At 49.4% G+C, this 15,767-nt stretch overlaps 1 protein-coding gene across 2 annotated transcripts in view; it reads right to left on the minus strand.

Moving 5' to 3' along the window:
* Positions 1-15,767, minus strand: part of ate1 (arginyltransferase 1) — a 56,397-nt gene that overhangs the window by 18,832 nt on the left and 21,798 nt on the right. For both annotated transcript variants that reach the window (XM_079730978.1, XM_079730977.1), the window contains exons 8-10: positions 14,751-14,783; positions 8,558-8,739; positions 5,019-5,118 (exon numbers count right to left, since the gene is read on the minus strand). In XM_079730978.1, coding sequence (XP_079587104.1) covers positions 5,019-5,118; positions 8,558-8,739; positions 14,751-14,783 — 315 coding nt within the window. The remainder of the gene's footprint in view (positions 1-5,018; positions 5,119-8,557; positions 8,740-14,750; positions 14,784-15,767) is intronic.

A 15,767-nucleotide genomic window follows, 5' to 3' on the forward strand; every position in this document is an offset into this window, starting at 1 on the left:
GCGGTCCTGAATAATAGTAGACGCAAAAAAAAAAACGCAAAGCACCTTAGACATCCCATAATAACTTTGCAGCAATGGAAAATTGCAACAACGTGGCATTTAACCATCCCTCCCCGTCAGTCCGACACCGAAAAGAGTGGAAAATCATGAAAACAAAAGCAAACGAAATGCTGAACACATGCAAGCTACTGGCTCCTGAAGCAGGAACGAGTCAGCGATGGACCAAGAAGGAATGAGATAAAAAAAAACACTAAACTGTTTCTGAGAACAAGTTTTAGTAGCTTGTTTATACTTTTTGCTAAAGACATCAGCCCAGAACATTTGAACTCATTCAAACCACAGCGACACATATTGGTGAACCGGACCTGGCATCCAGATCCCTTGAAGACCTTGAACATTGCCAGGATCTCAGAACGCATGACTCAGGCCGGCTCCCCCTTTAACGAGACCCCCGCCTCTCTGTAAAGCAGGAAAATTAAATTCAGCCAATGACGGGCTCCGCAGGCTACTGCTACAAAGGCACACCGCTAGATGTACTCATTTTAAGACACCAGTCTTAATTCTGCTTCCAAGCTTCCATGGGTATCACGAGTACTCAATAGGCCTGAAAGGAAACAACTCAGCATTTAAAAGGAAGGCATTCTTAACCACCCCATCCCCCCTACGTCCTTCTTACGCACTTATTGTATGTTGTACATCCTGGCACTTAATGTCCGCACTTATTGTGTGTATTACTTCTTGCACTTAAAAATAGTAATCTTTGTTCTATACTGACAGCGATATATTGCTTCTTTGTTCTGACAAATGTACTTATTGTAAGTCGCTTTGGATAAAAGCGTCTGCTAAATGCCCTAAATGTAGATGTAAATGTGATTCTTGGTTTTACTTGACCTTAACATCAGCAGCCCCCTTGTTTGGAGGGCTGGCACCATGAGAGGGATGTCTGACCAAGGGAGCAGGAGGGCCAAGACCTCTGCTCTCGTTTAGCCTCCAATGGCTCCACCTTCTGCTCCCTGCAGCCTGACACCAGAGGCCTGGGGTTGGGGAACCAGAGCCAGGGGCAGGATGTCACGTCTGACCCCGCACGCAGCGGCCAACTCCACCAGCCAGCCAGCCCCAGTGGGAGACTGTGCCCAAGCCTGGGGAACAAAGGAGAGGGCCTGACACCATCCAGACCGCCCCCCCCCCCTCCTCGAGCCCCAGCTGGCTCGACTCCAGCTCCTCGGCACACCCTTCAGTGCAGCGTCGGGGGGGGGGGGGGTGGTGGGGGGGAACAGACCCGCGACATGTTGATCAGAGTCCCCGAGACCTGCGACTCGGTGGTGGGCATGAGACTCTTCCTGGTGCTACCGTACGCAGGTATGGAAGACCAGGACGGAGACGGAGGGAATGAAGGAACCAACTATACAAAAGCCTGCAGGGCAGAAGATGAGGAGCAGACCTAGGTATAACCCAAAGAGGCCTTTATCATGCTCTTTGAGACCGCCGTTATACAGCAAAGACTACTCTGTAAAAGTCATCTCAACTAATCATTGTATCATCGATCACAGCAGCACTTTTTCCTAGCAGCCCAATCAGTCTTCTGAAAACAATCTTCTAAAAAAAACATTACATTTTCATTGAAAAAAAAAAAGGAATGAGCGAGGTTGGAGGTGGAGTTGGAAATGTTCTGAGAGAAGTTTCCAGCAGGGTTCGAGTGCCAGTGTTTGTGGTCTTTCAGGGGAGAACGCAGCAGGACCGAGATGTAGAAACCCAGAGGAATGCCCCGTGCCAGGAGGGATAAGGGCTTCAACAAGGCTCCATCTTGGGGACCCGCAACAACTCCACAGCATGCTGGTGCATTAATGAAGCCACTCAGGGCTTATATGCAAATGAGAGCATGAACTGAGACACAGAGAGCGGCTGAGTGGGAGAGGGTGTGTGTGTGTGTGTGTGAGAGAGAGTGTGTGGCTATGGGAGCATGTGTGAGCAGGAAGGTGGGAACTAAGCAACCTTCTCACCCCGGCGCAGTGTCCCTCCCTGGGAGGAGAGGAGGACGAGGTGGCTCGCACAAAGACATTGTGCGCCGCGGTCCTCCGTCGAGCGCACAAAACGCAAAGAGAAGATATGAGGGGATGGAGGGGGGCCGGAGTAAACCAGTAAACCCACTCCGACGGAGAGGCTGAGAGCGTTGGGAAGCCGGTTCTCATGCGAAGGCAGGATCTGCATTCTGCACGCAGACGCGCGGACACACAGGCGAAAAACAGCCGATCTGACAATAACACACAGATCACCCTCGGTGAAGACGACATTCCACACACGGACACACACAGACACACAAGAGGAGCAGGCAGAGGACTACATAAACCCCTAAAATGCAAAAAAAGGGAGAGAGGGGGAAAAAAAAAGCACATGGCACTCTGCCATCAGCCCAACAAGACATCAGTCTCCAGAGAGACAGGCACAGGCTGAATGAAACAACAGCCAAGCGACAGCCTCCATGTGGGAAGGAGGCTGTATGGGGCGATTCCTAGGCAATCGGCTAATGGACTTGGAAAGCCTTGCTTACTTACACCGCCCTGCACGGAGAATATACATTATACATCGCGTGACTGTGTCGTCTGCCATTGCAAGACTATTGATGTGATACCCTGTGTGTGTGTGTGTGCACACAAGTGAAACACTGCACTTGAATATCAGTTTCTCTGTTGGTAGAGGGGAGCATGGATTCACGTATTCATTGCTTACCAATGTCGCTTGAGTTACAGAGGCTGTCTCCGTCTGTTTGACCTCTCACTCAACCACTAATGTCTTCAGCAGCCCTCTACCCTGCTCTGCCTGCTGCCTCTGCATTATCTCTCCTTCTCTTCCTATGACTTTGCTCTGCTTCTGTGGCTGTGTTACAACACTATAGCTGTTTTCCAGCTCTATGGTGATATTGTGGTTCTATGGCCGAATTCCAACATTATGGCTGTATTTCAGCTCTACGGTGATATTGTGGTTCTATGGCTGTATTCAAACACAATACATTATTCATTCTCTAGGGTGATATTTTGGTTCTATGGCTGTATTCGAACACTATGGCCTTATTCCAGCACTATGCTGATATTTTGGTTCTTTGTGGCGCGTCCATTCTCTGTGGAAGCGGACATGAGTCGAGACTATCACACAGAATCAGTCCACTGCTCTCATTTACATTTACATACAGGGCGTTTAGCCAACGCTTTATCCAAACTGACTTACAATAAGTATATTTTTCAGGAGAAGGAGAAACAACATATCGCTGTCGGTACAGTAAAGATATTTACAGAACAAAGTGCCAAGCACCAATAATCGCTCGGGTAAACCCATTCCCCGTATACAATGAAGATAGCTAGGAAAAGTACTAAACTAAGTACAATTGTTTTACTCTCCAGCCACCATAAGGACGGACCAAGTAGGACTGATTGATGAGGGAGAACACGAGGAGAATCTAAGATGGAGGGAGAGAACGTGACAGTTTAGGGGGTGAAAAATGAAATGAAGAGAGGTGGAAGAAAGAACAAGGCGGTCCCCCCGTTGAGGCCCTCCCAGCTAAAACAACAGGCAGGCGCGAGGGGGAAAGGGAGTCTCTGTGAGGCTCTGTTCCCCAGCAGGCAGGCAGTCACTAGCCTGCTGAAACCAGGGCTTTCTGCGTGGAGCCGGTGGTGGAGGTAGACTCACTGTCACACAGTCGATGCCCGATCAATCTATGGTTATTGTGGGGGGAAAAAAACTAAATAAAAGTTGTCAATTTGTATTCTGCAACTGGTGTAAACCTAATCATATACAAACTGATTTTTATTTTGAAATCCATTAGTGGTTATCTAACTGAAAGCAAAATGGCCACTAAGAAGTAGTCTGAGAAAACAAAATGGCCTTGAGATTATTGACCTGTTGCCCATGGGCTGAGGCAGGTCGAGGTACACTATAGGGATCAAAGACCCATTTCTCTGCGCACACACTCACACATCTTTGCTTTGCTTTGTACATCTGCCCATTTTGATAACACAAGTACCGGTAGCCCACTAAGGCCTGAAGCTCTGAGCAGGGACCAGGGAAGAGAAGATGTGAGATTAAGAGCGAGATGAAGGAAGAAGTTACAGACTCAGAAACCGTCAAAGTTTTGCGGATTTGTGTGTGTGTCTGCGTGCAAGAACACACTTTCCATAGGTGTCTGCAATCCGGCCTCACATCAACATTAGGCAGATAAAAGAGTTCAGTACATTCCTTTCCGCCCGTCTAGTCAACAGCCTGCCTGTTCGTCTGTTGTCCGCCTGTCTCTACGTCTGTCCTGTTTTGTGTTTTTGACCCTGTGTCCACACACTGCTGGAATACTCTGTGCAGGAAACACACAGATGGCCTGGCCTTCCGCGGTGTTCTGTATATAGAGAGACTCTCTGGAAAGAGGGGCTCTGCCCGAGAGATTAAAATAACAAACACATCTTGCGGAAACATTCAAGCCCTCACACAATGTGGACTCGCACATGAAAGTCGAATCAATGTATCATTTTGACAGTGTAGAGAGCGTGGCAGGACGTGCATTGCCCCGTTGGATCACGATTACGGTATGTCCCAGTGAATGACATCGGCAGTCAGGCTAAGACTTAAAAATGTAACACAATTACAACAGCGCCAACGGCACAAATTGCGTGTTTGCTGCACGAGGGAAGTGCAGCCAGAGTGTCTGTACCGAGAAGGTGTACATGTATGAAAGTCTTGTCAGGTTAACACTAAAAGGTAAACTCTCCCTCACCCCATAAAACACTGACAGCCCCGCCAGCCAAGTCCCGGCACAGAATCTTAAGTGAGAACTCAATGGGCTCACTTTAGGACACCCTGACATCTTGGCCAGCAGGAGATCAGGAATCAAACCTGTAACCCTTTAGTTGCCTGACCGTAGTTAGCGCCCCCCCCCCCCCCCCCCCCTCGAGCTACTGCGGCATAGCAGCATGCTTCCAGTCATACGCTGGCAAATGCTGCTATGAGATCGGTGCTAAGGAGAGCCTGTGAGTCCTCACCTTGTAGCGCATCTTGGGGCAGGAGTGGATGTAGAAACCCAGGTAGTAGTAGGCTAGCTTGGGGGACTGTTTCTGCAGCTGCCGGGTGAAGGCGATCTCCCTGTGAACACACACACACACACGATCAGCATTTTGTATGCCCGCATTTTAACAACTGAATGTGTAACTCGATTACAGTTGTGATACAGTTTTATTCTAAACTAATTGAATGTTCCATCCCGGTCTATAAGCTGTGACCATACAACGGTAAACCGAGTGTACCGTTTCCTTTTGAATAAATACACTGCGTCTTACTCAACGCGGGCAGCAGCCAAGGTGTTGATTAACATCTCCGGTTAATTCAGCCCCAAAATTAAACCGCAGGCCAGCCTTTACAATCCTCATCTCGATTAGCACCCCCGCTTCCCAAAGACAAAAACAACCTCCCCCTCTATAGACACCGGGCTCTGAGCGGTGGACAGACGAGGGAGGAGAAAGGCCTGGGGAAGTGTGTAAAATGAAGATTTAGAACTTGGGGGGGGAGATTTATAAAGCGTTCTCAAATACAGTTAATGTCACCGCGTCCTTTATTCAAATCCAGGCACTGCCTTAATTGCATCCTCCTATTTTAAGCCCTTCGCCGACCATTCTCCACCCCAAACCCCACCTTTTTTGTTCCTCCAGGCCATTTCCTTCAATCTCCACAACTACATTCACTGTTTTGCTGATTTCCCCTCAACACCCCCTCATTCTCAGTCTTTTCTGAGGGGGAGGGGCTTCTGGGTAAAAGGTATAGAGGGAAAGAGAGCGAGAGGGAGAGCGAGGGAGAGAGCTAGAAAGAGAGAAAATTGGGGGTAGGTGTGAGTGAATAAAGTAAGGGCAGTGACAAATAAGACATGAGACAAAGCGGATCTCGCTGAGGAGCGGAGGAGGCAGAGGAGGAGGAGGGGGAGGTGGAGGAAGAGGAGAAGGGGGAGGTGGAGTAGCATGAAAAGGAGGAGAATGAGAAGGAGGAAAAGGAGGAGGAGAAGGAGGAGAAGAAGGAAAAGGATGAGAAGGGGGAGGAGGAGGAGAAGGAGGAGGGTGTTTGGAGGAATTGGAATAAAATAAATGCGTGAAGGGAGAGAAAAACGAGAGGGGTAGTGGAGGGGGGGGGGGGGGGGCAGAAGCGAGGTGCTAGAAGGTCAGCCTCGCGCTGCCAGGTTCCTGGGTTCCCATCCCCTCTTCACAAAGGGCCAACCAGGCCCTCAATGGACTGGGGGGTGAGGGAGGGGAGTGGGGCCCAGAAGAGGTGCGGGAGCCCATTCACAAAAAAAAAAAAAACATCCTTGCATTTCACACACACACACACACACACACACACACACCCGCGCACTAGCGCTGGGCACGATGGCCGCAGCTTGAGTCCACCATTATCCCCTCTTCAGCCATCTGACACTCCAACACAAGCCAATTATCAGGCCCTCAGTCTGGGGGCTGCGACACACACACACACACACACACATACACACACACACACACACATCATGAAGGAATATTTTAAAAAAACAACAACATATGAGGAAAGAACTTCTCTACTCTCTTAAGTAATATCAAATAAATACATTTTTGAGGCAAGGATAAACATGCATGTTGCAAAGTTAATATCTATTCACAAATTAAAACCTTGCCAGCTCAGTAGGCCCATTAGTGTTACACACGGACAGAGCTGGAACCAGCCACAGTAAACAGGTTTTCATGGAGGTATCTGCCTTTAGTGGACAATTATAAACAAATAATCTGGGAGGCTTGCAGGCAAAACCTGATCAAACACTAATCAGATATGACACTCTGGCTGGATGAAAAACACATGTGCATATGCACACGCTTAGAGAGAAGTGATGAAGCGGGGGACAGCAGCTGCCTGCAATAAACAGCACTGTGCACCAGACGTGTGTGTTCGCTCCCTGCCTCTAGAGTCGCCACATAGCCTGGCAGGAGAAGACTCTCAACACCCCCCTCTGCTGGTTCTGGGAGGAATTATACTTGAACAAGTGACTCTTTGAAGAGCTACTTGATGTATTAATCTAAAATAAAAGAACGCAGAAAAATAACAATATCGTGGTTGGCTAAGATTATTATCAGCATTTCTCTCAAATGAACAATTACAAAAAGTTTTTGATTGTTTTTTTCCCAATCGATTATCACTACATTGATAAATTAGAATAGTCTCGCAATCGATGAACACTACAAAGCATCGTCGTTAACGCAAACATGTTTGATCATCTCTGCTAAAGTGAGAGTGTAGTCTGCTCGCACGTCCAAGCTTCTGCCTTTTTGTAATTTTGGTTGCCTTTTCGAATCCGTGACAAAATAATTGGCAGACATAACATTTCTGAAAGTTAATCTAGTCCCTTCCAATCGTTAGACATCCATGTTTGCTGTGATTCCGCCGTTCAAGTGGACACCCCCCCCCCCTCCCCCAAGTGATTGGTCGAAACAAACTTGAAGCGAAAGAAAGGTAAACGCCGGTTCAAACATCAGAGCTTGCCTGCCATCAGACTACATACACAAACTCACACATTCATAACAGAACACTAAGCGTTCAAACAATCCAGTTTGTTGAGCCAGCATAAGTCCAGGACCGTCACCCCGTAGGTGTGTCTAGAGTGGACTTTGCTAATCCTAGGGCCTGGTCCACATTCCCTAGCCCTGGAGTCAGGACCTTGGAATAACATCAGACTGGGGGTAACATAGGTGTCAGTGACGACCGGGGGTTCTCTCTGCACTAGCCTGGCTCTGGACCGAACAGGGCAGGGGCCGGGGTGACCTCGCTTTGGTTCTTCACCTCCACGTACACGTACACTATCGCTCACACAAATACACAGACACGTACCACGAATCCCAGATCACCAGCTCTCCCACATCTGGGCAGAAATATTTTAAAAAGCTTTTCTCACATTCTTCGGTTACACTTTACAGGAAACGCCACCAGATGTGTGTGTGTGTGTGTGTGTGCGCGAGTGTGTGTCTGCATCGATATGCAGGTGCATGAATGTGAGTGCCTGATGTGTGTGTGGGTGTGTGTTTGTGTCGGCGACGATGTGTGTGTTTGTGTGTACAAATGTGTGTGTGTCTGCGTCGATGTGTGTGTGTGTGTGGGTACATATGACTGTGAGTGTGTTTGTCTGTATCGGTATTCATGTGCGCGCGTGTGTGTATGTGTATGTATATATGTGTGTGGCTGCAGTCTCTAATTTCACCCCTGGCAGCCAGTGCTGTCGTCAGCCTCAACCACAAACAGAGCGCTGCCTCCACCAATCAGGGACGCCAAGAGAGACGCATACCCTCAACCAATGGGGTGTACATTTCTGAGCGGGAAAGGTGGACGAGGACGTGGAAGGAATGAAAATAGGAGGCAGGCGGGGGGGGGGGGCGAAGGGGGGAGGGAGGGAGGGAGGGAGGGAGAGCCTTGGGGGGGGGGGGGGGGTGAAGAAGAGGACAGATGGGAGCATAGAGAAGGAGAAGAGAGCGTTGAAGGAGAGGATGGACTGAGGCTGAGAAGGCTGGGGCCCACTGACCTGAGCGCAGAGTAGGAGCCCAGCGAGAGGGAGGCAAAATCGGGGTGGTAGTACAGGTAGACGGAGGAGACGCAGGTGGGCAGGACGTCCACCACGCCCACCGCCACCATGCGGTCGCCCAGCCAGTACTGCTGGTGGAAGGAGCCGTAGCCCATCTCTGGTCCATCGGGGGGCGACTCCGCCTGGAGGGACGGACACACAGACATTTACATTTAGCCGACGCTTTTATCCAAATCGACTGACAACAAGTACAATTGTCAGAAGAAAGAGAAACAACAATATATCGCTGTCGGTACATTAAGGGTGTTCATAGGTTAACCGATTCCCCATACACAACAAAGATAGCTGGGATAAGATGCTGCACAATGCTAAGTACAAGGACGTATGGGGGGGGTGTCTGTCTCTGAGCAGACAGACACACAGGCAGACACACACACACACACACACACACACACACACACACAAACAAACAGGCAGGGAGAGTAGGTAACAAGTAACACAATATGGGTAAAAACAACTGCAGTACTCCAGTGAATAGTATGGTTTGCATGTAAAGAATATATAGGAATCACTGCAGAGTATATATAGCTGGATTTAATTGGCCTTTACTTTCCCTTGCGGCTCCATTTTCACACACGCACATACACACACACACACACACACGCACATGTATGTATACAGGGGTGTATTATAACCTGGGCTGCTCTCTGGCAAGCCTCTGTGGAAGGGGGTGTACAGTAGCCTCATGCTCAGCCCGCTAATGGCTCCCAAATGTGGAGCGAGTGCAGGGGGGCGGTGGCGTTGGGGGCGTTTGGACTGGGCCTAACCAGCCACAGAAAACACACCGGGAGAGGCTTTTTAATAAAAGACCCTGCATGAACACAATCCATTCCACCAGGTGCTACAGGACCACAGCCAAACAGCGTCATTGAGGCCTGTGTGTGTGTGTGTGTGTGTGTGTGTGTGTGTGTGTGTGTGTGTGTGTGTGTGTGTGTGTGTGTGTGTGTGTGTTAATAATGGATAATGGTTGACCACACAATGGCTGTGAATCTGCATGCTGGGCTTTTCAATCAAGCCACTTACTTAGTAGCACAGCCCCCGAGCCTGGAGAGCAAACGCAGGAGGGATGGGGGTGCGGGAAGCCAAACAGGCTATGATGTTCGTTTTATTTGGTGTGTGTGTGTGTGTTAGAGAGAGAGCAAGGCTGCCCCGTACGAGTAACGGGATCCCTCTCCTTCAACAGCACCCATCTGGGCCTGCTTAGGTGCTGCAGACGAGGCTAGTTATCACAACACCAGGAGAGCTAGCTAGATAATCCGGCTGCTGCGACGGGCACACACCCTGACTAAATTAAAACTGAACCAGAGAGCGCTGCAACACACACACACACACACACACACACACACACAGAGTGGCGGATGATCTCCAACCATAGGGCTTCGCCGTGCCACATTCCAGCCGAGCCCCTGCGAGGAGGGAAGAGCGAGGGGGAGAGAGTGGGGGAGAGCGAGGGGGTGAGCGAGGGGGAGAGCGAGGGGGAGAGCGAGGGGGAGAGCGAGGGGGAAAGCGAGGGGGAGAGGGCAGGGTTGGTGCTGGTAGTGAAAACAAACATAGAATCTCTGCAGCTTAGGGCACTGGGAGGGCCGCCCCGCTCCTATTACCTGTCTGACACAATGCGCGCACAGCTCTGGGTCTCCAAGACTCTAGAGCCAGCGGTGCTCGGGGGGGGGGAGGAAGGGGGAGGGAGCAAGGTTTGTAGCAGCAGTGGTAAACGGCATCCCCCCCCTCTCTCCCTCCCTCCCTCCCTCCCTCCCTCCCCTCACCTTCCCTCCCCCCTCAGACATGAAACATCACAGGACGTGTGGCGCGGGCTTGGTAGCCGGGGCTGTGACTGACTGACTGTTTGACTGACAGGCAGGCGGGCCGGGAGCAGGGCAGAGCGGGGGCACCCGGACGGAGGAACGACTGGGGGCTGGTGCTGATGTCGTTTAAGGGGGCCCGGGGTAGAGAGGGGTTGGAAGGCGCCACATCTGGAGCTGGAGCGCGCCTCAGACTTTTCTGGGGCCTGCCTGGTGTGTCTGGGGTTGGAGGGGTGGGGGGGTGTAGAGGGTGTTCATCAGTGCAAGGAGGCAGCCCGTTACTTTCTTGGCAGCGATTCCCCAAAGAAACACTGAAGGCTTTGTGGGACCCCCGCCCCCCCCAGCCCTGTGTCAGCTAGAAGTTGTTAGCGTGGGGAGCGATAGTTCAGCCGTGCATGTGCGTTAGAGGTGGCATGTGTCACAGAGGAAAAATGTCCTGAAACCACAACCTCTTCAACCCTCCCCCCCCCCGCTAACACCCACAACGATATATTCCTTTCTTTGAATATAAATCCAAGTGCATTAGGGGGTGAACCCTTTTAAGGGTCTTCAGCAGCTCTCGCCCTGCCCCATCGTGACCTGCCCGTCACCTGGCAGCACCGGCTAATGGCCGTGTCCTTGGCAGTGCGAGGGCAATCTCAAAACATGATCTGCACTAAATACCCATAACCACCTCTGTGCCTCCACGGCCGCCCCAAATCACTCTCAGATGGCCCCTGAGACCGGCCTGTCGCCCCCCCACTCCCACCAAGGCCGTCCGCAAGACCACTCTCGACAAAGTCCTGAGTGTTGCCCAAAAGAGGCGCCAGCTTTCTACATAATCGCCAAACATCGTTTTTGGGTTTTTTTCTTGAAACCCCCTCAGGTTGCCAATTAGGGGCAATTAGTTTGGGGTGATATCAGATAAGTTATCAGTAAATTACACCTTAACTGCTTTTTTTCGTATACTGTAAATGGTACGCCTCTTTTTCTGGCGTTCATATTTTCCCACATCGGAAATATGAAGCAGCGAGTCTGTCGTCTGAGAAGGCAGAACAAGTGTTTACTTGTTAATGCCTGGCGTCTGGGAGAGGTACACACGTAAGCTGGATAAACAGACTCAATGCCTCACTTTGTTTTTGCATCATTTTCTTTTTTCCAGAGGAGTTAGCGGTCCAAGTCTTTAATTCCTCAACACAGGAGTGGCCAATGTTTGATATGTGAACTCTCATGTCCCTATATACACACACATATGTTTATGTTCCCGAGTGATTAACTATTGGTAAACTTATGATTAAGGATCATTACATTGAGGGATATTTTACGGAGAACTTCCAGATCAACATTTGTGTATCTGAAGGGCCATAACACCGACTGATAATGGTGCTGTAAAATCCGCCCTACAAAATAATTACCAATACCTAAATGTTATTATGTCATCTGAATAATGTTGTTTTAACTTATTTTGCTATTAATGTACCTTACAGTTTGTCCATTATACGTTTCTAATGAATGTGTTTATATTCTTCAGGGTTAGCATCTTGGAACATGGATTTAGCTAACTACTTAGGAGATGATGTTTAAATGTTCAGCATTTAGTGAGATCCTTTTTAAACGCTGTTTTAAATGTTTTCATATTTCAGCGTGATGCAACTGGGAAAACTAATCGAGAGCAGATGGTGACACCACTTAAATGATTAATCAAATCTATCTCCCGCTCTCACACGAACACAAGCTACAAATTAACAATGACTCACAGTCGCACACACAAACACACACACACAAACAGACAAACTGTAAATTTACAATGACACACACGCACACAAACACACAAGCAACACATTTACGATGACTCAAATACACACACACACACACAAACAGACACACCCCAGACAGACAGAGGCCTTCGGCCATGCAGGTTGAAGCGTTCGGTAACAGCTCATTTCATCTGAATAGGAAACGAGGACGAGTGATTACGGCCTCCATTAGTCTTCCAGAGGCCGGCCACAAGACAAAGCAGGCTCAACGCAGCGCACATAGGCAACACTGCAGTCGGCCCTTCCATCACTTTCTCACAGACTCTCACACAAATTAAAATGGCAGCGGGCGCCGTAGTAGTTAGCAAGCTCTGCTAAAGTGCTGTTAAGACACTGCACTTACACTAAGTTCCTCATGTATTTACTGTCTACGGGGAAACCACGCCAGACTAGACAGCCACATCGATAAGGCAGCGTGGTGCGCAGACTGCATTGTGCTCAATGGCGCGAGTCAAATGTTTGCACAGCAAATTGATTCAAGACAAAGTCTGAGGAGATGTTTGGCGGGCTCACAAGGAGTTCCTGAGACGCATCACAGATGACTTCACCATCCCCCCCCACCAGCCCCCTGTCCCTGACTTTCTTTATTTACTCTAAGTTTTATTGGTGACACTGCACTCTGCTTCCTGTAGCAATTAATAAAACGCATCAGATCATACGTGCGTGCCTTTCCAGTTCATGAACGCACATGTTCGCTTTACTTTTGAGACGTGGATCACAGACAGTAAAACCAAAACACAAAACTGGTTCAAAAGGAGCACAACAAATGTGTGGACCAGGTTGCCCTTGAACTTCCTGGATGTAAGAGGCTGATCCACTACAGGCATTCATTCTCACAATAAGAACATCCCCATCCAAGTCACATCTTAGTTATAAAAAGGAGTAGTTTTACAATGAGAAGGTTCATTAAGCCAGGCGTAATCAACACCAAGGAACAAAACACTTTGGATAAGAGGGCAAGTCTGGTGTGTGTACAAGAATGTGCACACGGACAGAAGAAGCGGTGACAGCTGAGGCTTATTACCGCGTGTCAGCACGTTGCCCCTTTAATTCCTGCTAAATGAAACATGGCTGCAAACAAACAAGCCGTTTGACCTGGGCGGTAATGAGCCCCAGTTGGACGTGCGTGGAGGAGGAGGCGCGCTACAAAACGCTGCCATCTTGATCCGTTTTACCCGGCTTCTCTATCCGCCTGTCTGCAAATACATACGCTCACTTGAGGAGATAAAGCTACAAGGAATGTCTGTCTGTCTGTGTGTGTGTCTGTGTGTCTGTGTCTGTCTGTCTGTGTGTGTGTCTTTTTTTGTGTTTCTATGTGTGTGTATGTGTGTCGGTGTGTGTGTTTGTCTGTGTGTCTATTTGTTGTGTCTTTGCGTCTGTGTGTGTGTTTGCGTGTGTGCTAGTATGTGCTAGTATTTTAATAGTGCTGTGATTGGAGACAGGTGGAGGCGTGCACACGGGGCCGCTGGTGTGGAGAGCCGTGGTTGAATTCCTGTTCCGTTCGGCGCCGTTGAGCAGATACCAAATTGCCGGATAAATAGAGCGGCAGACGCAGAACGCACGGAGACATGGACAACATGCTGGAGACAGGTGGACGCAGACATCAAAGGACTGGGGGGACAGGGAGGTCGCAAGATGCACTGAGGCTGGCTGGCTGGCAGGCAGGGTTGAGGAAGGTCTGGGTGTCAGCGTGCACTGCGTGCACTGTGTCCCGCAAGCATGAGCGGTCCGGGTGCAGCAGAAAGTGTAATTCGGTGTGTCTGGGGGGCCAGCCTTGACGAGGTGATAAGAGCTTGTTTCCTATAAACACTAACGACGTTCATTAGTAGAGGCCGACGGGGCCCTCTGGGAGGGGGTGACACAGGGGAGGGGTGTGTGTGTGTGTGTGTGTGTGTGTACACTCCACACACCTGGGCCGTGTGGAGGTGGCAGCTTGCAGCCCTCACGCTGGGTGTAGCTGCTGGGAGTAATGGTCCATGGTTTTGACCGAGCGGACCAGGAGAGTGTCTGGTGGGCGGCCCTGCTCAGCCTCAGCTTGACTCCAGAGATGCCTCGCTGCGTCTCTAATAAGTCCCTACTACAGTCCTGACAGTATGAGGCAGATTCTAATTCTAGCTCTGCATAAAGCAGAGCCCCTGGTCAGTCTCAAGGTGATGCTCATTGCACTGTCAAGGCTACAGGAAGGAACTGGTTTTGCAGGACTTATTTTCAACGACACCGGGCTGAAGTCTGGACCCTGCTTTCCTCAACCTCTACTTCCATTTTCTATAACCCTAACGGTTAGTCACCACCACCCAATCACACGCAGGCATCTCTAATAACTGACAGAGCTAGGTCAGTAAAACAAAATAACTATAAATATAAATATATTACTATAACTATATCAATATCAATGTATAAATTACTGTGAAAAACATTCTGTAGCTGCTGTAATGGTTTAGGGGGAACCTTCTGAATGGGGGTATGTAATGCATGTAAGTGTGCCAGATTTCAACAAAATCTGCTGTAGCAAAGCACAGTAACCAGGGTAATACATACCTCCAAGGGCGAATCACAGAGGAATCTCCGGAACTATGGGGGGAGACAGTCAGTTCCGAAAGGGAGAGAGAAGAGAAGAGAGAAAAACATTAGTTCCATGAGTCACAGAATCGTACAAATGAAAAACATTCCATATCTCCGCGGCTCACTAAAATATTTCACCTCTGCCACTCCTTGCTCAGGTATCAGATATCAAAGGAGGGTGATTGCACACACAGAGGGTGGTGGTGGCGGTGGAGACTGTATTTACACAAATTAAAACCCATTTTACCCCTCAGCTGTCGCCTAGAGACCAGGTCGGACACACTGACAGGGTAATTGCGCGGCACTGCCACTGTCAAAATAGCCTATCCCTTGACACACTTCAAACGCACTGCGTGGCTCAATTACCCCTGCTCGCTTGACACGAGTGGCAAGTGGCAAACACTGCCCCAGCATCTCGAACTGGTATGCTGCCCGTTCCCTCTAAGTGCCGAGGTGAGAGCAGCGTGTTTACAGGCCCGAACCTGGGGGATTAAGGGGTGAAACGCAGCACAGACCCATTGTTTGGGTTCAGAACCATTTTGAAATGACAACCAGCAGTACTGTGGGGGCACACTGATGGACAGCCATTTGCGTTCACTGCTCACTCCCACTTTTATTCCTGCAGATGGACACACACGCGCACACACACACACACACACACACACACACACACACACACACACACACACACACACACACACACACACACACACACACACACACACACTCATATGTTTCATGTTTCACAAGGAAATGCAACAATCCAGCTGAGTCATTCGCTGGTCGTTCAGATGTTGTGGGGGAGTCTGGTAACTCTCTCTACTCTAGAATAAGAGAGCTATTAAAAGACCACAAAGGAACAGAAGTATGGAGCACAACTGGTTCCAGACAGATATCAAAGAGAGAGAAGGAGGCCAATGGAAGAAACAATGACACCTGAGATAACCTGACCCAATAGATGTCTTCAAGTCCAGGCCGCACAAAATTCTATGT

The sequence above is a fragment of the Pollachius pollachius genome (genome assembly GCF_949987615.1).
Source record: "Pollachius pollachius genome assembly, chromosome: 2".
Lineage (NCBI taxonomy): Eukaryota > Metazoa > Chordata > Actinopteri > Gadiformes > Gadidae > Pollachius > Pollachius pollachius.